Raw genomic sequence first — 23,956 nt, 5'->3', positions numbered from 1 at the left:
CTCAGAGAAAGGCTTTGGAGGGTCACGTCAACCGTATCCCACAGGAACCCTGGGAGGCGAGTGATGCTTTGAAGTTTTTCCCAACCCACTGCAAGGGGCTGGGTTTCATATTATTGGAACCACGAGTTTCTATCCAGGCAGAAGCTGGGAGTTTCTGGTGGTGGGTAGAACTCACAAATGCATTTAAGCTCTCTGTCAGTTCAGATCAGTTGCTCAGTCGTGTCCAACTCTTTGCGACCCCATGAATCGCAGCACTCCAGGCCTCCCTGTCCATCACCAACTCCCAGAGTTCACTCAGACTCACGTCCATCAATCAGTGATGCCATCCAGCCATCTCATCCTCTGTCGTCCCCTTCTCCTCCTGCCCCCAATCCCTCCCAACATCAGAGTCTTTTCCAATGAGTCAACTCTTCGCATGAGGTGGCCAAAGTACTGGAGTTTCAGCGTTAGCATCATTCCTTCCAAAGAAATCCCAGGGCTGATCTCCTTCAGAATGGACTGGTTGGATCTCGTTGCAGTCCAAGGGACTCTCAAGAGTCTTCTCCAACACCACAGTTCAAAACCATCAATTCTTCGGCACTCAGCCTTCTCTCACATCCATACATGACCACAGGAAAAACCATAGCCTTGACTAGACGAATCTTCGTTGGCAAAGTAAAGTCACTGCTTTTGAATATGCTGTCTAGGTTGGTCATAACTTTCCTTCCAAGGAGTAAGCGTCTTTTAATTTCATGGCTCAAATCACCATCTGCAGTGATTTTGGAGCCCCCCAAAAAATAAAGTCTGACACTGTTTCCACTGTTTCCCCATCTATTTCCCATGAAGTGATGGGACTGGATGCCATGATCTTCGTTTTCTGAATGTTGAGCTTTAAGCCAACTTTTTCACTCTCCACTTTCACTTTCATCAAGAGGCTTTTTAGTTCCTCTTCGCTTTCTGCCATAAGGGTGGTGTCATCTGCATATCTGAGGTTATTGATATTTCTCCTGGCAATCTTGATTCCAGCTTGTGTTTCTTCCAGCCCAGCGTTTCTCATGATGTACTCTGCACATAAGTTAAATAAGCAGGGTGACAATATACAGCCTTGACCTACTCCTTTTCCTATTTGGAACCAGTCTGTTGTTCCATGCCCAGTTCTAACTGTTGCTTCCTGACCTGCATACAGATTTCTTAAGAGGCAGGTCAGGTGGTCTGGTATTCCCATCTCTTTCAGAATTTTCCACAGTTTATTATGATCCACACAGTCAAAGGCTTTGGCATAGTCAATAAAGCAGAAATAGATGTTTTTCTGGAACTCTCTTGCTTTTTCCATGCAGCTCTCTGTAGCTGCAGGCAAATCACAGGCAGTAGCCCAAAAGCAGACATTGGATAAAGAGTCACAGAGACACATCAAGGACAGAGAGAGAGGCAGGAGAAGGGACCTGACAGGATCTGGAGGAGGCTCTGGCTGGGGCCACTAGACAGTACTTTTAACATGGTAGAACCAGGAAGTCCCTATCCCAAGAAATTATTTGATCAATCAAGAATGATTAAGAACAGTGTGATCACATGAAGGATGCAGATGTGTTTTCTTGGACCTGTGTGGCCTTATAAAAATAAAGACATCTGGGGACTTCCCTGGTGTTCCAGTGGCTAAGACTTTGCACTCCCAGTGCAGGGTTCTGGGGTTCAATTCCTGGTCAGGGAACTAGGTCCCATATGTTGCAACAAAGAGTTCGCACGCCCAAGAAAAAGACCCCTGCATGCTGTAATGAAGATCAAAGATTCTTCATGCCTCAATTAAGACCTGGAGCAGCCAAATAAATAAATAAATGTAAAAAAAAATTTTTTTTTAATTAAAGCAAGGACATTTGATAGAAAAAAAAAGAACAATGTGACCATAGATATGCTACTTACATTCTCTTCATCTCAAACTCTTCATGAAATTAATAAAAGTGCCCAACTCAGGATTCTTGTGAGTATTATGCAAAGGAACACACACAACGGATTCTAATCACTACCTATAGTATCAAATTAATAATTATTAATTTAATTTTTAAAACTCCTTCATATTTAATATTATAATTTTATATTCTTGGGCAGTGGGCCTCTCTTAGTGACATAATAGTATTATACCAGATTCAAATTATATGCAGAAGATAAGAATAACACCAGGCAATATGAAGAATGTATTTTCAGTAACATATCAGAAGATTGCTAAACTGCATAAGAAAAGGAAGGGAAACACAGCTTGGCTATACCTAATGTAAGCAAAAATACAACTCATTTTGACACTGAGGTAGAAAAAAGAGCTAGAAGCTTGAATACCATCTCAGTTTATCATTTTGCATCATTTTAAACTCTAAATTCACCTATGGGTCAAGAAGATCTCAATCCTTTGTAGGAATTGTTATGAGAAAAAAAGCATCAACCAAGTGTAATGGAAAGAAAGAGACAGTAAACAAAAAAGCAAAATATTTAAACTTAAGAGTAAGGTGTGTGTGCACACTCAGTCCTGTCTAACTCTTTGTGACCCCATGGACTGTAACCTGCCAGTTTCTCCAGTCCATGGAATTTTCTAGGCAGTAATACTGGAGTAGATTATCATTTCCTTCTCCAGGGGATCTTTCCAACCCAGGGATCAAACCCATGTCTCCTGCATCTTCTGCACTGGCAGGCAGATTCTTTACCACTGTGCCACCCAGGAAGCCCTGGAAGCAAAGGAAACAAATGTAAATATGCTGATGTTCAAGCTGTTTCCTATGCTGCGTGTGATAACTTCCTGTCTCTGACTCAGGGGGTTCATGTTTTCTCACAATCATGAAGCAGCAACAAGCTAACTTCCGAGCTTTAGAATGTGTCTTGTGTGCTCAGTCACATCAGTCGTGTCCAACTCCTTGTGACCCTGTTGCAGCAAGGGGGACCCCTTCCAGGGCCTGAAACTAGGCTCTTATCTAACGCTTGGAAATGAATTGTCTGAGAAGACACATGTGCTGACAAAGCAAGAGATTTTATTGGGAAAGGGCACCCAGGTGGAGAGCAGTAGGGTAAGGGAACCCAGAACAGCTCTGCCACATGGCTTGCAGTCTCGGGTTTTATGGTGATAGGATTAGTTGTCTTTAGCCAATTATTTTGACTCAGAGTCCTTCCTGGTGGTGCAAGCCTTGTTCAGCCAAGATGGATGCCAGAGAGAAGGATTCTGGGAGGTGGTCAGAATGTGGTATCTCCTTTTGACCTTTCTGGAACTCTTCTGGTTGGTGGTGGCTTATTAGTTCCGTGTTCCTTAGCAGGACCTCCTATCGTAAAACAACTCATGCAAATAGTTACTATGGTGCCTGGTGGGGTGGGTGGTTTCAGTCAGTGTGCTTTCCCTAACTACAAACCCTAAGGATTGTAGTCCGCCAAGCTCTTCTGTCTGGGATTCTCCAGGCAAGAATACTGGAGTGAGTTGCCTTGCCTTCCTCCAGGAGATCTTCCTGACCCAGGGATTGAACCCATGTCTTTCCTGCATCTCCTGCATTGCAGGTGGATTCTTTACCCACTGAGCCACCTGGGAAGCCCTAGCTTTAAAGTAGGGTAAAATAAAATTTCAGACCCAGCAAAGTCTCAGTACAGGCTGCTGCTGTTGCTGCTGCTGCTAAGTTGCTTCAGTTGTGTCTGACTCTGTGCAACCCCATAGATGGCAGCCCACCAGGCTCCTCTGTCCCTGGGATTCTCCAGGCAAGAATACTAGAGTGGGTTGCCATTTCCTTCTCCAATGCACTCATGCATGCATGCTAATTCGCTTCAGTTGTGTCCGACTCTGTGTGACCCTATGGACAGCAGCCCACCAGGCTCCTCCGTCCACAGGATTCTCTAGGCAAGAATACTGGAGTGGGTTGCCATTTCCTTCTCCAGTACAGGATACTTTCAAAATTGCATTAGTTGCATCAACTGTGAAGTTTTTCCAAACTCCTACCATTTAAGACCAGAAAGCTGAAAACATCCTTGAGAAAGATCAGTGTGGTCATTCATCACTGTTCTAGTCTTGCTTTTAGTATCCTTTCATATAGAGTAAAACACTTTCAGAAGAAGTGAAAAACATGTCATGGCCCTTGGTCTCCCATACCCTCAGAGAGATGTGAAGCCCCTGAGAAAGCTACAATTGTATCTGAAACTTTTGGAAAGATCCCTGTAGGAGGTTTCAGGCAAGCTGATGGCTTGCATTTCCATCCATTCCCTACCAGCTTTATTTGGCCATGGACTCAATCTTTAGACATGAATTGAGCTTTGTAGCTCCTAAAGTACTCAGAGGTCCAACTTGTTAACAGACAGCCTTAGAAACTAAAACACGGGCTGAATGAAAGCTAATAAACTGAGTCTCAAGCCTCAGCGCCTCAGCTCTTTTCTAGGATATGGCATTGGTGACCATACTAGTTTTCTTCCTTCACAAGCTGACCATTGATGAAACCCAACCATTTGCTCCCTGACAATGCCACAATTGTGAAGCTGGCATTTTTATGTAAATAGCTGTTCTCTGATTCATTAAGCCCCTCTGCCCCTGACATTTTCCTTTCTGACCCTTATCAGCCACACACTGGCAAAACACAAAAAAATAAGAAGCACAAAGAAAGGCAATAAAAGGGTTACAACCAAGAAGTATATTGTGACTGTGATCAACAAGGAAATTCAGAAATGGGTGACTGAACACCCAAGGATGCCTTGTCACTCGGTCACAGTGACAACATTTGTTCAAAGCCTGACAAGTGCTTAGCATCATTTCAAGGTGTCACATAGAGATACATAGGAAATGACAGTCATAGGTGCTACCTGAAGAGCATGTAAAGTGTCACAGACAAGATGGCACCATTAAATGGCTGTGTACCTGGAAACATAAAATCTGGCCCTTACTTACCTCTCTACTTACTTTTAATTTCTTTCCTAGCCCCTGTTACAAGCTGCTATGGTTAGTTTATATATTTGTGTTCTTGATTATAATGGCTCTCCAGAAAGGAGATTTGCCTGGTAAGCAATACTGTCCATTCCAGTCAATCTCACCCATTGGAACAGAAATTCTATGAGAACAGGGACCATGTCTGCTTTATTCACCATTGTAAACCCAGAGCCTAGCAAAATGTACCTCGTAGATTCTCAAAAAAAATTTTTTTAATAAGTAAAATATTAAGTAAATAAGTAAAACAAGCAACAGCTATAGAGAAATTATATAACTTTATCTTCTGACTGCTGCTACTAACACAGTTACACAAAATTAAGAGTAAACTTGGGTCAAAGGCACAAGCAACATTTTCAAAGAATTTAGATGGGAAAAAATTTTCCAGACCCTAAGGCAGCCGCCTTGAAACTGACCACAGATCAGTTTCTGTGAGCACAGGCAAGATCAGAACTTCCTAGATGACCTATAGCTGTGTGAGCCACTGAATTGTAGAGTGGTAGCTGGTTGGAGAAGGCAGTGGCTACCCACTCCAGTACTCTTGCCTGGAAAATCCCATGGACGAAGGAGCCTGGTGGGCTGCAGTCCATGGTGTCGCTAAGAGTCAGACAGGACTGAGCGACTTCACTCTCACTTTTCACTTTCCTGCATTGGAGAAGGAAATGGCAACCCACTCCAGTGTTCTTGCCTGGAGAATCCCAGGGACGGGGGAGCCTGGTGGGCTGACGTCTATGGGGTCGCACAGAGTCGGACACGACCAAAGTGACTTAGCAGTAGCAGCAGCTGGTGAAGAATCTGCCTGCAATGCAGGAGACCTGGGTTTGATCCCTGGGTTGGGAAGATCCCCTGGAGAAGGGAAAGGCTGCCCACTCCAGTATTCTGGCCTGGAGAATTCCATGGACTGTATAGTCCATGGGGTTGCAAAGGGTTGGACCCAACTGAGTGACTTTCACTTGTAGCATTACTGTACCAATAACTAATATTATACTCTTTTAGAATTAATAAAAATCATCTACAGCAGAACAAACATGAAAATACAAAGATGATTCATCTTTATTGAAAGTATTTCTAGTTAAATTATTTGATTTCTCCATAGTTGCAAAAGCACCTGTTGGGCAGCCATATCCATGTCACTGGGGCCGAGCAGGTCTGGGTAGGATGCACTTAGAGAAGAGACATGAAGGACATCAGCAAGCCCAGCACCAGAGCAGTAGATTTTGCCTTTCTGGCACTGTTTGTGTACCAGTACTTCTCATATACATCATCTAGGACTGAAAGCACAGCCTCCATGGTTTCCTCACAAGTGGCCTGAATCTGAGTTTCTGGCAGGACAAATCCATAGGTACCATTGTCCCTCAGTTCAAATGTGTATGAAAAGGGGATCCCAATGTCCCGAGCCCAGTCTCTTGAGGATCCTGATGTAGCATCTACAAATAAAACATGGAGGCAGAGTTAGAAGTTACCCTTGGAAAAGATAGATTTCTATAGGGACATTTAAGGGACTAAAGGTTCAGCCTAGCAAAATCAACTCTTTCATATTAGGATCTATGGACAGCTGCCTTCTTCCTCTCTTTGATATTTTCGGCTTTTGTCTCCACTTACCATCCCCACGATACCTGGCATTATGCCTGGCACCTAACAGAGGTTTGGTTAAAATTTCTCAGCTGAATCAAAGAAAAGACAATCTGATATTAGACAGTAAGAGTCAACTGACATATCAAGGACAGAAACAAAATGACCTATAGGAAAAATATTCGGAGAATACATCTTGTTGGTTCTTCAGTGTTTGGAGGGGGTGGTAGCTGGGGATTGGGAAAGCAATGCACTGTTCTTTCAAGTAAATTGTTTTTTTAAAAAAAACTCCAAGCCCCACCTCTTTTGCTTTCTTAACCTGATAGTCCTCTGGGAACTAAATCAACTGATCAAGGATCACTGGAAACGGTCTTTCCTATTAACTCCTGTACCTTCTCATGGCTAGCTCTTTATAACTGAAGCCAGAGGGAGTACTGATCTGAACCAGTGTATTTTTTACTTTTAGTTAGCTTGCACCTTATCCCTAGAGAACACAATTCTGGATTTGTACAGCCTGCCTTTTATCCTTGATCATTTTGATTTGTACAACTTCCTGTTGATCCATGGAACACTTTTATCCTGTCCACCACACCCCACTCCAAAGTCCACTGATTTCTTTTGTGCCTTAGATATTATTGAAGAAGTTAAAAAAAAAAAGATACTTACATAAAATATCTGCACTCGATCCAACTCTATAATTGGTTCCATGCTTTGCTTTCAATGCATTTGCTGCCTTCTGTCCAACTTGGATCTGTAGGTGGGAAATGCAGAGACAGATATCTGGTGTTAAAAATAAATCTAACAATCCAGAGTGTTTGCTATTTTGTCCAAATCCATCCTCTGAGTTCCAGACTATCTTTCTAACTTCCCACTGAACACCTATACCTGGGTCATCTGCTGATACTTCAGACTCAACATACTCAAATCCAGTTTCATCATTTCCTCCACTAATAAGGCTGTTTTGATTTTCATCATTCTGTCTTATCACGTGCCCCATATGTAAATTCCGACAATCATCTTTGACTCTTCTCTCAAATAATGACCAAGTTGCATTTCTAACATCATCACTCTATTTCAGTTTTATTAACTCTGAAATGGACTGTTGTCATCTTCTAATAAGTTTTCCTTCCTCTTACCAATCCTTAATCCCAGCGGATCTTCTGACTTCAGGGTGAGCTTTTGTAGAGCAGGACTGTGATCATGGTCCTGCTGAAAACCCTCACTGACTCTTGGTTTCCCACTGCGTTAGGGTACACTGCTCAGTGTAGTATTTAAGATTCTCTACAATAAGGACCTAACCCACCTTTCCAGCATCATATTTTCTTGATCCTACCCTAGATTATAGTCAAACTCCAGTTCTCCCACAGTTCCCCAGATGTGCCCCATGTTCTTCAGCCTCTCTGCCTTTTCTTAAGATATGCCCTCTACCTGGGATGTCTCATTTCTTTGTTGAAATTCTGCACCACCTCAAAACCTTCTCAAATGCCAAGTTCTCTTGAGTACCGTGACTAGATTATATCTCCTCACTTTTTTTTTTCTTACATAGCCCTTTCTTCATACTCCTCTTATTGCTTCCCTCTTATTTTTCTTTAAAGGTATTTGATATTTATCTTTCACAAGCTCATAGATTTTCAGAACAGGAAATGACACCCTTCTCTGTACCTATCACCATGTCACCTGACTGCACTGGAAACCCTTCAGAACTAGATGATGTCTAAGGTCTCAGCCTTGCTCTCTGAAGACCCTTTCCTGAGATCAGAAACACTAACTGAAGTCTAACTGTATTGGCTATGTTTATTGACCATGCAATAAATCTCCTTTCATACCCTATGGACAGTCTAAGTATTCCCCACCCTAGATTCCCTAGTGCTATATTCTAGCCACCTGATGACTTACACCACTACTTCCCCTTGGGTTCTACACAAGACACCATGAAAATCCCCTTAGCCACCACCTGCCTGGATCCACCATTCCTTCACCCCTTAGGGCAGCCAGACTACACTTTCAGGAGCATCAGTTCCCGACTTCTTCCCTTGATCAGTGACAGATCTTATTTTAGATTCTGTTTTTGTTTTTTTTTGTTTTTTTTTCCTGCTCCTGTACTGCCCCACTGAATCCTAATGTGTGACAGTGTGGTCTTTGGGTAGAGTGGATTTAGGCACAGTGACATTCAAAACGAAAAGCAGGAGAGGTAATAAGTGGTGGGAGGGTTCCATGCAACAGTGGTAGGACTTAGAACTTTAAATTGAACATATTTGCAAGCTTTTTGCCTCCTCTCCACTCACTACTGAGTTTTACATTCTCTCTCTCTTCCTGAAAGATTATACATCTGCCCTAGTTCCTGGTTCCTAGTTCCTGTTCCTGTGTCCAGAACTGAAATGATGGGTAGGAAGGGTTAAATAAGTGCAAGGAATAAATCTGGTTTTAATCACTTACACTGGAAAGAAGTTGTTGTTTTTGTTATTCAATCGCTAAATCATATATGACTCTTTGTGACCCACCAGGCTCCTCTGTCCATGGGATTTCCCAGGCAAGAATACTGGAGTGGATTGCCATTTCCTTCTCCAGGGGATCTCCCTGACCCGGGGATTGGACACTTGTCTCCTTCATTGGGCAGGCAGGTTCTTTACCACTGAGCCACCAGAGAAGCCTCTGGAAAGGGGTACAAGAGCTGTCTGCAGAAAGAAGAGGAAATTATAAGAAGGAGAAGAGAGTCAGGGAGGGGATTTCTGGAGAGAAAAAATCCATTAAGGAAATCAGAAAGAAGAGTAGAGAGAAAGGAAGGATTCAGAATAGTTGCCGTGTGTGAGTGAAATTAAAACACGCACCCTGGAGAAAGAGTTGCTAAAATTTAGCAGCTCACTCCTTTGTCTAGTTCTTTGGGAGTCTCTAGTAGAGATATAAATTGCTTTTAATTATTCTTAATTCCCATGTGTATCTGTATTTCTTTGAATGAAACTCTGCTAACTTGTCCATGTGGGGTCTTAACCGTTATTTGGTTTGCATGAAGCAGCTCCAGGCTATATTTTCTATTCAGATAGGTTCTTGCACTCATTTTTTATTTCTTGAAACTCACTCCAGATCAAGATTCTTTCTTCTTATGGCCAAACTTAATTTTATATAGTTCCCTCTCCTTAAATCCTGCCTATTGGGTGGGAAAGAGTCTTTCCAGTTTCCTTTTCTTTCTTGACAAAAGAACTTGTGATTTCTGCCTCCTTTCAACACTATACTGCAAGGCCATAGAGAGCCAATTTCTCTGCTATCCTTCTTCTCAGCCTTAAGGTTCCTTCTAGTCAAAATAATAAAAAATCTCTTTGCTAGTAGTGTGTAATTTACATTGTTAAAGACCTCATGCATGCTTAATAACTTCTTTCCTGGGCCCAGAAAGTTTCCTATAGGCATATATTCACGGGCAAGTACTCAACAAGATTGATTAAGGCCCTGGCATCTGTGTGGGAGGATAGAGCTTGGAATGGGATACAGGGGTTGATGTGGAAAGAGTTCAGATGGAAAGAATGTCAGCATTTGAAACATTAGACTTCTTATAGCTATTCTAATTTCCAGAGAAGTTTCGAATGAGGCTATATATAGTTCTATTTCCCCTACTTAGTGATTGCCAAGTTGTCTATCACGCAGTATAATATTTATCATGATTTATACAAATTTTTCATTTTGTAAATACATAGAGATTAATTACTAGTCTCTGGTGGTTGTAAATATACCAGAAATGGAAAACTCCTGAAACAGTTGGTGTGATTCTGTCTTTGTGTGCTCTATCAAAGCTTACCACTGAGAACCTAAAAACACTGCTAACTAGCTTCAATGAGTTTGACACATGGTGGTAACATTTTCAGTCTTTTTATGGAGAAGTCTTAGTGATGAATGTTATGCTAACTTTTCAACACCTGATACTGTAAGAGACACAGAATTGAAGCAATCTTTGTCAATTCAATTTTCAATCTCTACATAGAGTATTAAGGATTGCCAGTAATTCTCATCTTAGAGTTCCACCTTCCATTAGTGGTAAAGTCAGTACTCACTCTGTGGTCAGAGGGTTCTAAGGAGACAGCCCTCAGTAGCCCAAGACCCTGTGACCTTTGAATGCAAACCTTGCAACATGGCGATGTAGTATCTGTTTTCCTGGACTAAAAAAGGGAATGAAATTACCTAGAAAAATACTGGGATATATGAGCCTCTTTTTTTTTTTTTTTGCTGGTAGAAGACCTGTCCCATCAAAGATCTATAATGGCCTGTCTGTGGTGGTTCATTTGTATTTGTCATAGAATCCTTTAAGCAGAAATCAAACACGCATGGCGAGATGGTTGGATAGTATCATTGACTCAATGGACATGAGTTTGAGCAAACTCTGGGAGATAGTGAAGGACAGGGAAGCCTGGCGTCATCCATGGGGTCACAAAGAGTCAGAAACAACTGAGCGACTGAACAACAACAACAATGGCAAATATCACAGGAACTGGGAGATAAGGAGGGGTCTGGGCTTCTTGACTGAAATCCCTGTTTCAGTACATTACTGAAGAAATAGAATTTCTGGGGTACAGAAATGAGGAGAATATAGGACACAGTGGCCCAGGCATCAAAGTCAATGACAGCTTCCAGAAGTTGCAGACCCTTCTTACATGGAGAGGAGAGGCAGTGTCTGGTGGCCTGATAAATGTGACGCTTGGAATCTGAAGACGTGAGCTCCAACCCAGACTCCACCATTTACCATCTACAGGGATTTTAGAAATACTATTAACTCAAGGTCTTAACTTCTGCATCTCCAAAGTGAGCTTACTATATTGTCATGAGGATCAGATAAGGGCCATAAAATCTCCTTGTAATTTTTAAAGTTCTAGGTAAATGTTATTTCTACCTTGTACAAAATAATCAGGTAGTACAAATGCCCAAAAACAACTGTGGAAAGACACTTGGGTACTATTGGATATTTTTGACTCCTGGAGGAGGTATTCCCCTCAGCAAAGATCTATAGTGGTTTTTCTTTTAGTGCCCAGACATGTGTTTTATAAGTGATGTTCCAGGGGGAGAGAGACAAGAGGAAATGACAGAGTCAATAGGCCACCCGCCTTCTGTAATCTTAAGAACAGAGCAAGCCAGGCCGCTGTCCAGCCCAGCATTTGTTGATAATGAGAAACTTGTTTAAAAAATATTTTTAAAGGGTATACAGAAAATAACAAGTGTTGGTGAAAATGTGGAGAAATTGGAACTCTTATTCACTATTGGAGGGAATGGAAAATGGTGTACTTGCTCTGGAAATGATGATTCCTCAAAAAGTTGAAGATAGAATTACAACACGATTCAGCAGTTCTACTTCTGGATGTGCCATGTGCTCAGTCATGTCTGACTCTTTGCGACCCCATGGATTGTAGCCTGCCAGGCTCCTCTGTCCATGGAGTTTTCCAGGCAAGAATACTAGAGCAGGTTGCCATTTTCTCCTCCAGGGGATCTTCCTGATCCAGGGATCGAAAATGTATCTCCTGTGTCTCCTGCATTGCGGGCAGATTCTGAATGGAAAGCAGGGTCTCAAGGAGATATTTGTACACTTGTGTTCATAGCTGCATTATTTGCAATAGGTAAAAGATGGAAACAATTCAATTGCCCATTGATTGATGAATGGGTAAAGAAAATGTGGTACATACATACAATGGAATATTATTTAGCCTTGAAAAAAGAACTTCTGATACATGGTACAACGTGTATGAAGCTTGAAGATATTATGCTAAGTGAAATAATCCAGTTACCAAAAGGACAGGTGCTGTAAGATTCCACTTATATGAGCTACCTAGAGTAGTCAAACTCAGGAGGCAGAGAGTAGAAGGGTGGGTGCCAGAGACAAGGTGGGTGGGTCCAGAGTTGTTGTTTGACAGGTAGAGATATTTGATGATGCAAGGTGAAAGTTTTGAAGATTGGTTGCACAATAATGTGAATATATGTAACTACTGACCTGTCTACCTAAAAATGGTTAAGATAGTAAATTTTATATCGATTCTACCACAATTAAAAGTTGAAAAAATAAATTTTAGGAAAAGATAACAAATACTACAACAATTCTAAATTGACCCTTTCTTTGACTTATGTCTATTGTTCTCAGGTTCACAAAAGGGCAAGAGCCCAGTACTTTCCAGCAATTCTGCCCATCAGGGCTTGGGTAAACAGAGCTTCAGAAAAGGACCCCAGATAAGACAAAGCAGAATTTCCCTGCCCCGGTTTGAATTCCACTGGCACTTCCCCTTACAAATATTCCTAGGCAAAAACTAGAGGCAGAGTTCAGAGGGAAATAAAGCATTGTGTTGAGCAGAGAAGAGAGCAGATATTATTTAGCCATGTTATTTTAGATATGCCATATTCCACTAACAGCTGGCAAGTTCTTTAAAGCACGGTTCAGAAGCTATAATTGCTGAACTGAGCTTCAAGAGAATTTACAGAAATGAAAGCACATTCCTACAGATTATTAACATAATCATCTCATTTATATTATACACGAATACCTAAGATGTCTCCCAACTTGACACTTTTCGAAACAGGTAGTTAATTAACGTAGGTAAAGCAGCATTTAACCTGAAGTCTTCCCAGCAGGCGTCTGGCAAGGTGAGAAAAGCGGGAGAAAGAAAATAAGGAAAAGCAGAGGGAACAAAAGCAGGGCTGGAGCCAAAATCCTATTAAAGGAAACGAGGGGGTAAAGGAAGGCAGAGTCCTACTGAGGCCTCTCAGGGCTCCGGCACTGTGTATGGGCTTACCAATTCCTCATGGTTATTTGATTTATTTTTGGTGTAGCCATAAGGCACGAGAATGAGCTGTCCATAAGAGTGCATGGTCAGGAAGCAGGCAATGTTCTCCTTCTTGCTCTCGATAAAGCTGGAAACAGCTTTCGTCTCTGGTTCAGACATGGGTCCTGTTCCACAAAACGTTAAACTTTCACAGTTGTGAGATGCACCGATACCTGAAATATACAGGAAACCCCAAGGAAGGCATCATGGTCTCCATTTAGCACCAACTTGGGTGGGGGTTGAGATCGGGGGGTGGGTTGCGAGGATTCACTCTTACTCAGGGCATCTGTGGGTGGAATCAAGGCTTGCCTTTGCTTGTCTAAGTTTGTCCTGGTTAAATGTCATTTAAGGAGGAGCACAGAAAGGCAGGAGGGCTGATGTTCAGATTTAGAAACAAACTCCCTGCTTATGTGGCTGGGGAAGGAAGATGCAAAAAGGAAAAGCATTTTCAGCAATCTTTCACTTAAATTTTTGGGGCCCCTGAAACGAATGCTTGGGAACCAGTTCTTGGGTTCCAGGGTCAGCCTCTGTCATAGTCTTATTGTCCTAAGTGTCTCTCTTGCTGTTTTACTGGCATGAGTCTCTCTAGAGCTATTTTGCAAGGATAGAAAAACAGCTATTTTCAGTCAGTTGTCTTCACCAGTAATAATAAGGACCATCAACAGAGTACCTTTTCCATGCTGGGCACTGTGCTCAGCCCCTCCTGTGAGACATCTGAGAAATGGGATATTTCCTGCCATATCAGTAAACAAGGATATCATCAGATCAGATCAGTCTCTCAGTCGTGTCCAACTCTTTGCGACCCCATGAATCGCAGCACGCCAGGCCTCCCTGTCCATCACCAACTCCCGGAGTTCACTCAGACTCATGTCCGTCGAGTCAGTGATGCCATCCAGCCATCCTCTGTCGTCCCCTTCTCCTCTTGCCCCCAATCCCTCCCAGCATCAGAGTCTTTTCCAGTGAGTCAACTCTTCGCATGAGGTGGCCAAAGTACTGGAGTTTCAGCTTTAGCATCATTCCTTCCAAAGAAATCCCAGGGCCGACCTCATAGTCATCACCAATTGCAGCCCTTCAGTGTGAGCTGAGCCCTGGGGGAACTCGGGAAGGAGAAGAATACTTGCCATCTAGCAGCCATCAAAATGCAGCCACTCTCTGCAGTGAGCCCCAAGGAAGTTCAGGAGGTGAAAAACAGACAATACTGGCCCCAGATAGCTGAGGTGCATATCAAAGGAATGGTTTCAGTCCAGACTCTTGCATCTTCCCATACATAGAAAGGGTTAAATTCCTTATCTTGGTATATCTGTTTTCTTTCATTAACAATAATTTTTGACCTTCAGACCACCTGCTATTTATTGCGAAACTCTACATAAACCTGGCTTTCCCCCTCACCTGCTCAGAGTAGCTCTCTCAAGGTCACTTCATACACTGTCTCCCAAGCTTGAAGTCCTAAAAATTCTCACCGAATAAAACATAATCCTCAACTTTTAGGTTGTGAATATTTTTCAAGTTGATACATCTCATTGAATCCCCACGACAACCTCCTGATAAGATGGTATTATGTTGAGCCACATTTTTTAAAAAAGAGAAAACTAAAGCCGAGAGAGCAATTTTTCCAAGATCACACACACAGCCACCGAATCTGAACCTTTGTCATTTGGTTTTTAACCAGACTGCTCTTATCCATCCTTATTTCTATTTGCTTCCAATCTATTGAGTCTGTTCAGATTCAGAAACATGAAAATGCCTTGATGAGAAGAAAATGTTTGTTTTGTTCTGCCCTCATGTTGTAAAAAATATCTGCAAGGATAATTCTCTGACTTTTCTTTATACCAATTCCTAAAGAGATCCTTGATGAAAGTGAAAAGGGAGAGTGAAGAAGCTGGCTTAAAATTCCACATTAAAAACTAAGATCATGTCATCTGGCCCCATCACTTCATGGCAAATAGTTGGGGAAACAATGGGAACAGGGACACACATTTTCTTGGGCTTCAAAATCACTATGGATGCTGACTGCAGCCATGAAATTAAAAGACACTTGCTCCTGGGAAGAAAAGGTATAACAAACCCAGACAGTGTATTAAAAAGCAGAGACATCACTTTGTCAACAAAGGTCCATATAGTCAAAGCTGTGGTTTTTCCAGTAGTCATGTACAGATGTGAGAGTTGGACCATAAAGAAGGCTGAGCACCAAAGAATTGATGCATTCAAATTGTGGTGCTGGAGAAGACTCTTGAGAGTTCCTTGGACAGCAAGGAGATTAAACCAGTCAATTCTAAAGGAAACAAATCCTGAATATTCATTGGAAGGACTGATGCTGAAGCTGAAGCCCAATACTTTGGCCACCTGATGTGAAGAGCTGACTCATTGGAAAAGACTCTGATGCTAGGAAAGACCAAGGGCAGGAGGGGAAGCGGGCAACAGAGGATGAGATGGTTGGGTGGCATCATTGACTCAATGGACATGTGTTTGAACAAACTCTGGGAGATAGTGAAGGTCATGGAAGCCTGGCATGCTGCAGTCCATGGGGTCACAAAGAGTCAGACATGACTTAGTGACTGAACGATATATTTTTAAAAAGAGTGATGAGTTTCAAATATATGCACACTGATCAAAGTCATCGTTGCCCTTTTTTAGGCAATCTCACTTGAAAAGAGTCCTGCATATGAGTGTTGCTGTTCTTATTGCATAGATAATATCATCTCTTTAGACAGAGTAACACCGACCAGGAAGTCCAGAAAGCTATACAATATTAGATGTTTATTTCAAAAGTTGCATATATAAATAGTACTAACTCTAGTAATGCACCTCTTTCCTAGCTTCTCTGCTCCATTTTTTTTGCTTTTTGTTATTCATCTACTTACTAATGATGTACTTAGTAAGCATGTACTTACTACACCAGGATGCATCAAAGTTTCGATTGAGATCTGTTCCAAAACATGTGCCATTATTATGGGATGAACGAGACTTCCTCCAAAGCCGATCCTGTAACAGGGAAACAAACAGGGATGTTGTCATTCTAAGGTCTCATAAATCACAGTGTTAGTGATGATGGTGGTCCTTGAACATGAAAAATAGTTCCTAGGACTGTCTGGAAGAACCTGCCTCAACATTATGAAGCTAGTGCATTTAATTTTTAGTCCCCCAGATGGGTTAGTAACCCCCAATAACAGGAACATCTGTACAACCCTAAGTGCACATGTGTGTAAACCATCACTTTGGAGGGGTAATTTGGCCTCTCCCTCATGGGCAGATTAATAGTGCCTGGTGGATGTGATCTGCTTAATCAGGAAAAGCTTCAGAGTCATTTTTTTTAGGTTCAAGTGATAAAGAATGAAAGAGAAATGGCTTGGCAGATGGAAAAAGGCTCTTGCAGGTGCATCAGAGATGGTTTGTGCACATTTCTGGAAGCAGACAACTGATGAGTAGAGATAGGGATAAAGACATGTTTCACCAGACAAGCTGGAAGGGAAGGGCTTGATTCATACTGGGCCAGAGAGGCCGTTACAGAGAAAGGGGTCCCTTGAAGGTCTGGGGGAGCTGGAAGAAGTGGGAGGAATGAATACTCCTTAGAAACAGGGCTCTGACGTCTGGAGCGGTATGCTTTAGAAACATTTTAAAAGAGGAAGTTGTCTATTAAATAAAAATCTTGGATTTCCCTGGTGGTGTAGAGGATATAAATCCGCTTGTCGATGCAGGTTTCAATCCCTGGTCAGGAAGACCCCCACATGCTACAGAACAACTAAGCCTGTGCTCCACAGCTACTGAGCCTGTGCACCCTTGAGTCTGTGCTTGGCAGCAGAAGAAGCCCCCGCAATGAGAAGTCCACACACAGCAACGAAGAGTACCCCAAGCTTACTGCAACTAGAGAAAGCCTGCACAAAGCAACAAAGACCCAATGCAGCCAAAAAAAAAAAAAAAAGATAATTTTATGAGATGTTCCCCTGTCCACAACTCCATATGCATGACCACCATGGAAAAATAAAGGTTGGGTTAGAATTTATAGATTATTTGTGCCACTCATGTTTCAAGAACTGATTTAAGGATACACAGTAGTGTAGGAATTTTATACCAACATAATCCTTATCAGGTGACAGGCAATCCACAAATGTTAAAGAGATGGGGTTGAAGAAAATTAAGTCTGGCTGAAACACTGGGAATAAGTCAAAAACAAACAAACAAAAATGTTCAAAAAAGGCCTTCAGCCTCCTTGATCCTAAACTTAACTTAGATTGTTGACTTAAAAATGTGGATTTTAATTCCAAATGAGGTTTCCTCCTTTAAATGACCACAAAACATTTTTATAGTTGCAGTGACTGAAGTCAGAAAATGAACCTGAATCAATATCTAGTTCGTGAACCCATCCCAGGACCAAACTCAATGTACTCACAGTCGTCCAAGTGTAGATGTAACCATCTATGTTAAGAACCGGAAGCACGTAGAAGTCCAGGTTTTTAAGGAGCCTTCTTATCCTTGAGTTGTCTTCATAGTTCTGTAGAATCTGGACATTTGATAGAAAAATGTTTGGAATGATCCTGGGAAGAGGTCTTTTCTCTCAATTTTCTGACAATTTCAGCTTAATCATAGGAGGTGAGTGTACACTGGCCTTTGCCCATCAATCCTGCCTCAACTGTCCTGTTCAATGTGTGGTCTTTCTGAAACCTCTGCACATATCAGAATCACCTGGAGGCTGGCTTGTTAACATACTGCCCACCTGGCTATACAGCCCCCATCTCCACCCCTAGCCCCAATTCACTAGGTATGAGGTAGTGAGGTGGAAACCCAGAATTTGCATTTTGAACAAGTTCCCAGTTATGTTGATGCTGTGGGTCTAGGAACTACACTTTGAGAACTACTCCTTGTGGATGTCATCCTGTTTGGGCTTCTGAAAAGGCTTGACACAAAAGTATCTTATATTAATTTTAAAGTCTTATTCCCTAAGGAGGGGTATAGGTAATATGTGAGAATTCACGGTGCCAGGTATTGATAGTTTCTGTGTTAATCTCTTAATCCACACAACAGGCACTGAAGTAGTCATTTCATACACCTTTTGCAGGTGAAAAACTAGGGGTCCTGGTGTTAGAAATTGTGCACCAGACTATTAGAAAGAGATGGCTCTGGGATTCAAATTCATCTCTGACTCCCAAGATATATTTTCTTCTCCATTTAGATTTGCTTACCTTCCAATAAAAATGATTTTGGGTGCACTAAAAAGACACCAGAACATCTAACTCAGTTTTCAGTGAACCTACTTATGAATTCCATTCACTTTGAGGTGAAGGAGCAGCTCAGTGGAGAGCTGCCTTGCCAACATGTGAAAAGAAACGTGCTCTCCAAATAGCCGAGACGTGACAGGTGTTTTGTAGGGTAGTTAACCACCTGGTGTCTCAGACAGTAAAGAATCCGCCTGCTATGTGTGAGACCTGGGTTCAGTCCCTAGGTCAGGAAGATCCCCTAGAGGAGGGCATGGCAACCCACTCCAGTATTCTTGCCTGGAGAATCCCCATGGGAAGAGGAGCCTGGAGGGCTACAGTCCATGGCGTTGCAAAGAGTCAGACATGACTGAGCGACTAAGCACAACTAGCCATTGTGAGAAAGTTAAAAACACTTACTTCTTTCACAAACCACTGGCAGAAAGCAGGGGCAATCCATTCCCTGGCATGAATTCCACAGTCCATCCAGATAATCTTCTTGGGGTTACTGGATGGTTGGCTGATCTGGAGGGGACATTTGTGTTCCATTATCAAATAATTGCTTATGATTGCAAGCCACTGTGAAAAGTTATTAGATCTTTTTTTATTCCCCTAAGGGCACCTGTCTCCCTCCATTCCGTGGTTTCAAGGATGAGGCAAGGCTGCTGGTAAAGACACCCACCAATATGACCCTCCTATAGTTATGAGATGGCTGGATGGCATCACTGACTCAATGGACATGGGTTTGGGTGAACCCCGGGAGTTGGTGATGGACAGGGAGGCCTGGCGTGCTGCAATTCATGGGGCCGCAAAGCATCGGACACGACAGAGCGACTGAACTGAACTGATGGTTACGCTTGCTCTCTTATTTTTCTTAGGACAACTTACTGACTCCCCTGCGTCCCCCACACAAAGCCTGGTCTTCCCTATACCTTAAATTATTCCCTAACTTTAAATAAAGGCCAAAACTTCCAAGCCACAAACTGTGACGCTAAATCTCTATAAACTGTATAAAACCTTCCCACATAGAGTTCACTCAGAGTAAAAAAGTACACAAGTAGTAACATTCAAGAATCAAAAGAACTTAAATTGAATCCCAGTCTACATTTAAGGGCTTCCCCAATGGCTCAGCAGTAAAGAACCCCCCAGCCAATGCAGGAGACATAAGAAATGCCGGATCAATCTCTGGGTTGGGAAGATACCCTTTAGAAGGAAATGGCAACCCGCTCCAGTGTTTCTGCCTAGAAAATCACATGGACAGAGGAGCGGCGGGCTATAGTTCACAGAGTCGCAAAGAGTCAGGCACAACTAAAGTGACTTAACATGCACACATGTACTACATTTAAACTTCTTGAAAACTGAGAAAGGATCCAAATACACAGTGTCCTGCAATGCTTATTAAATTCATTAATTTCCTCTTTCTTTAGAGACTCCTCCAGTCCCAGCTGACCCAGTCTTCTTTCTCCTCTTCCCACTTGTCATTCGTGTCCAGCCTCACTCAAAGCAATAAAGATCCCCTCCTCTTTTGGGGCAATTATGGATTAACCTAGCAATTACAGATCCTCTTTGGTGGAGAAGCTGTGAACATGCCCATGTTTGTAACAGTCACATCTGGTTCTGTTTTGTAAATGTCCTGGACTCTTGTTCATTGAAAGCTCCTGGGAGTTGGACTGATGAAGGTTCTCCCTCTGTATCTACGAGAAAGTTACAAATTTTGAAATATGCGGCTTGAACTCATTATATTCAAGGAATTTTTCCTTTTAGCCTCACCCATTTTCAAAGCTCCTAATGTACCTTTCACCTTAATTCTGTCTTATAATTCCCTCTTTTATGAATATATATATATATATATATATATGACCGTAAGTTTACCTTTATTGTCTCCTTATTACATGTCAATTCTCTTTTTTAAAAGATGTCCTGTGCAAAGGATGTTTAGATATCTTCTTGGCTGACTCAGCTCAGCTTGACAGCCTATGGAAAGTCACGTAGGTAGGTGGCCCACGTTTAACATAGCAGTCAACTCCTGGGTAAATTCTGTTTTGAAGTCAATAGACTTCTTTGTAACTGTGAGTAACTATAATTTGAGGATGTGCTTTGCAAAATAACATGTCTATAGTAAGTAGTAAGAGGACAGCAAACAAATAATGCTAGTTTTTAATGCCATACTGCTTTGGTGATGGTTCTTGAAGAGCAGTCCTGGGCTAGTAATATCAGCACCAGCTGGGAACTTGTTAGAAATGCACTGTGGTCTTGAAACGTGCGTGTGTGCTTAGTTGCACAGTCATGTCCAACTCTTTGTGACCTCATGGACTGTAGCCTACCAGGCTCCTCTGTCCATGGGGATTCTCCAGGCTAGAATACTGGAATGGGTTGCTATGCCTTCTCCAGGGAATCTTCCCAACTCAGGGATTGAACACAGGTCTCCCACATTGCAAGTGGATTCTTTACCATCTGAGCCACCAGGGAAGCCCTCTGAAACTTGAGTGTCCATCAAAATGACCTGGGGGAGGGTTTGTTAAAGCACAGATTGCTGAGCCCAACTGCAGAGTTTCTGATTCAGTAGATTGGCAGTTAGGCCCAAGCATGTGCATTTCTAACAAGTTCCCGGGTAATGTTGATGCTGCTGGTCCAGGGCCACCCTTTGAAAACCCACTGATTAGGTGTAGCAGTTGTCAACCCTGCCTGTACCTTAGGATCATCTAGGGAGCTTTCAAGGGGTGCCTGGGACCCATCCTGGAGCAATTAGCTCAGAATCTCTGTGAATGGGACCCAGGCATCAGTATTAAGCAATCAGGATTGAAAAATCACTGGTCTGAACCTGAGAGTCTATGGAAAAGTGGTTAATCAGCCTCAAACGTTTTTCATTATGTCATATGCAAAAGGGGCAGAGAACTTTGGGAATGGCTTATTCCTCTGGCTATGCTATGATCTGACTTTGTGACTTTGCACAAGTCACTTTACTTCTCTGGGTCTTTGTTCCCTCAGAAAATGAAAAGTGAAAGTGAAGTCGCTCAGTCGTGTCCGACTCTTCGAAACCCCATGGACTGCACCAGGCTCCTCCGTCCATGGGATTTTCCAGGCAAGAGTACTGGAGTGGAGTGCCATTGCCTTCTCCGTTAACAGCAGCTAGGCATATTATATTTACTTGGAGCTGGTATACTTGGTGACAGCCTTAGTGCCCTCGGACACGGCGTGCTTGGCCAGCTCCCCAGGTAGCAGCAAGCGCACGGCGGTCTGGATCTCCCTGAATGTGATAGTCAAGCACTTATTGTAATGCGCCAGGCACGATGCCTTGCCAGCGATGCGCTCGAAAAAGTCGTTGACGGAGTTCATGACTCCCGGGGCTTTGGACGAGATGCCGGTGCCCGGATGGACTTGCTTCAGCACCTTCTACACATACACGGAGTAGCTCTCCTTGCGGCTGTTCTTGCGCTTCTTACCGTCCTTCTTTTGGGCCTTGGTCACAGCTTTTTTAGAGCCCTTTTTAGGGGCAGGAGCCGACTTAGCCGGTTCAGGCATGTCTATAATGACAACACTCAACAACACAGAAATATCTTGGAAAAAAAAAAAATGAGGGAACCAAAAATAAAGGTTGTCCATAATGTTCAAATATTTTTACGGAAAATAGTGTGTTAAAGAAAGCTGAGCGCTGAAGAATTGATGCTTTTGAACTGTGGTATTGGAGAAGACTCTTGAGAGTTCCTTGGACTACAAGGAGATCCAACCAGTCCATTCTAAAGGAGATCAGTCCTGAATATTCATTGGAAGGACTGATGTTGAAGCTGAAACTCCAAAAGTTTGGCCACCTAATGCAAAGAACTGACTCATTTGAAAAGACCCTGATGCTGGGAAAGATTGAAGGTGGGAGGAGAAGGGGATGACAGAGGATGAGATGGTTGGATGGCATCACTGACTCAATGGACATGAGTATGAGTAAACTCTGGGAGTTGGTGATGGACAGGGAGGCCTGGCATGCTGCAGTCCATGGGGTCGCAAAGAGTCAGATACGACTGAGCAACTGAACTGAATGTGTTTAAAAAACATTTTTGTAAAAACTCAAAAGCATGAAAAGTGAACTGGGGATGTCACCCTTATGCAAACCATCCTTCCTGCCCCCACCGCCCCAACTGTGGGAGCGCTGGAGACATCCAGGCCTTCACAGAACACAGTCTGGAAACCTCTCCGCCAGAGCGTCTTAAGTCCTTTTCAACCACCATCCGCGATTCTAAGTTCCTCGGTTTTAGCAGGGACAAGTGAGGCCCAGCAGGAAGAAAACTAAGGAGTAAGTTCTTACTTCTGGGCCTTAGGTAGTACAGTGGTAGAGAATCCTAGTGCCAATGAAGGAGTCTGAAGAACTGCAGATTTATTGCTAGGTCAGGAGCATCCCCTAGAGAAGGAAATGGCAACCCACTCCAGTATTCTTGCCTGAAATCCCATGGACGGAGGAGCCCAATGGGCTACAATCCATGGGGCTGCAAAGAATTGGACACAACTGAGCGACTGAGCAGGCAGGCCTGTGGTGTCACCCAACCATTCCAAGTTCTCTTTACTTCCGAAGTTCTCTTTACTTCCGAAGTTCTCTTTACTTCCGAATATGATTCCACCCAGATGATTAATATGTAAGCATTTACAAGTTGTTAATTTTAAAAGCCCAGTTTAGGGTGGAAAAGTCAGCATCTCTCTGTCCTGTCTCTTTAACCTTGTCCGTACTTCTGAGCAGCCCCTGAATAGTAAGCCAATATCCTTGGATAAGGCTGTAACTCTCAGCCTTCTCGCTCACCTTCAAATAATACATGGGCCGGCTCTCATAGGTCATTCCTAGGAAATGCTGTGTCACCACTTCCGTGTACTTCTCCCTTATCTCACTCATCCACTGGTAGATCTGAAACAGCCAGGGAGGGCTGAGGTTATCAATTAGAAGATCCTTTGCTTGCCTCTAATTAAGATAATTGTTTCTTTCATCAAGATACTGAACTCTTAGATCTTGGCTGTTCATTAGCACACAAATGAAAGACTAAACCAATGAATTATAATTGTCCCTTCTCCCATATTCTTTAAAGATCTACTCTACCACCCAGGCTAGGACACCCTGTTGAACTTCACAAATAAATGATTGAGAATAATCAAGTTCAACAATGCAGAATAACACTTCCGAAACATTGTCCAATCACACAATTTTCAGATAGCCACCAGACTTCTGGACTTTGCTGTGGCACTCAATCATGCCAGAAATTTCAGGATAAGCTTATTTTGTGGGATCTTCTTTGAATCCCCAAAATATCCTTTGTTAATGTCCATGGATCCAAAATTGGAGAAGAGTCTGGGTATACCCCTTCGCAGAACAGTGAAATTTCTAAATCAAGACCAAGTTAATAACTTTAAGGAGAGAATGAAATAAAGTCCTTTAAGGGTCCTTTAAGGGAGAATGAAATAAGCAATTAACCAAGATAAGACATATTAGGACAGTCCTCAGCATATGATACCCTCCACATTCAATT

At 42.6% G+C, this 23,956-nt stretch overlaps 1 protein-coding gene across 1 annotated transcript in view; it reads right to left on the bottom strand.

Moving 5' to 3' along the window:
• Nucleotides 1-5,944: 5,944 nt before the first annotated feature.
• The window catches only part of CPO (carboxypeptidase O), a 32,019-nt gene continuing 14,007 nt past the window's right edge, over nucleotides 5,945-23,956 (bottom strand). The window contains exons 3-9 of the mRNA XM_027523812.1: nucleotides 23,239-23,340; nucleotides 18,876-18,980; nucleotides 17,654-17,764; nucleotides 16,158-16,248; nucleotides 13,237-13,439; nucleotides 7,148-7,232; nucleotides 5,945-6,336 (exon numbers count right to left, since the gene is read on the bottom strand). Of these exons, the coding sequence (XP_027379613.1) occupies nucleotides 6,074-6,336; nucleotides 7,148-7,232; nucleotides 13,237-13,439; nucleotides 16,158-16,248; nucleotides 17,654-17,764; nucleotides 18,876-18,980; nucleotides 23,239-23,340 (960 nt within the window). The 3' untranslated portion in view covers nucleotides 5,945-6,073. The remainder of the gene's footprint in view (nucleotides 6,337-7,147; nucleotides 7,233-13,236; nucleotides 13,440-16,157; nucleotides 16,249-17,653; nucleotides 17,765-18,875; nucleotides 18,981-23,238; nucleotides 23,341-23,956) is intronic.

This window comes from Bos indicus x Bos taurus, chromosome 2, assembly GCF_003369695.1.
Source record: "Bos indicus x Bos taurus breed Angus x Brahman F1 hybrid chromosome 2, Bos_hybrid_MaternalHap_v2.0, whole genome shotgun sequence".
Taxonomy (NCBI): domain Eukaryota; kingdom Metazoa; phylum Chordata; class Mammalia; order Artiodactyla; family Bovidae; genus Bos; species Bos indicus x Bos taurus.
This window is presented reverse-complemented; position numbering and strand designations above follow the sequence as displayed.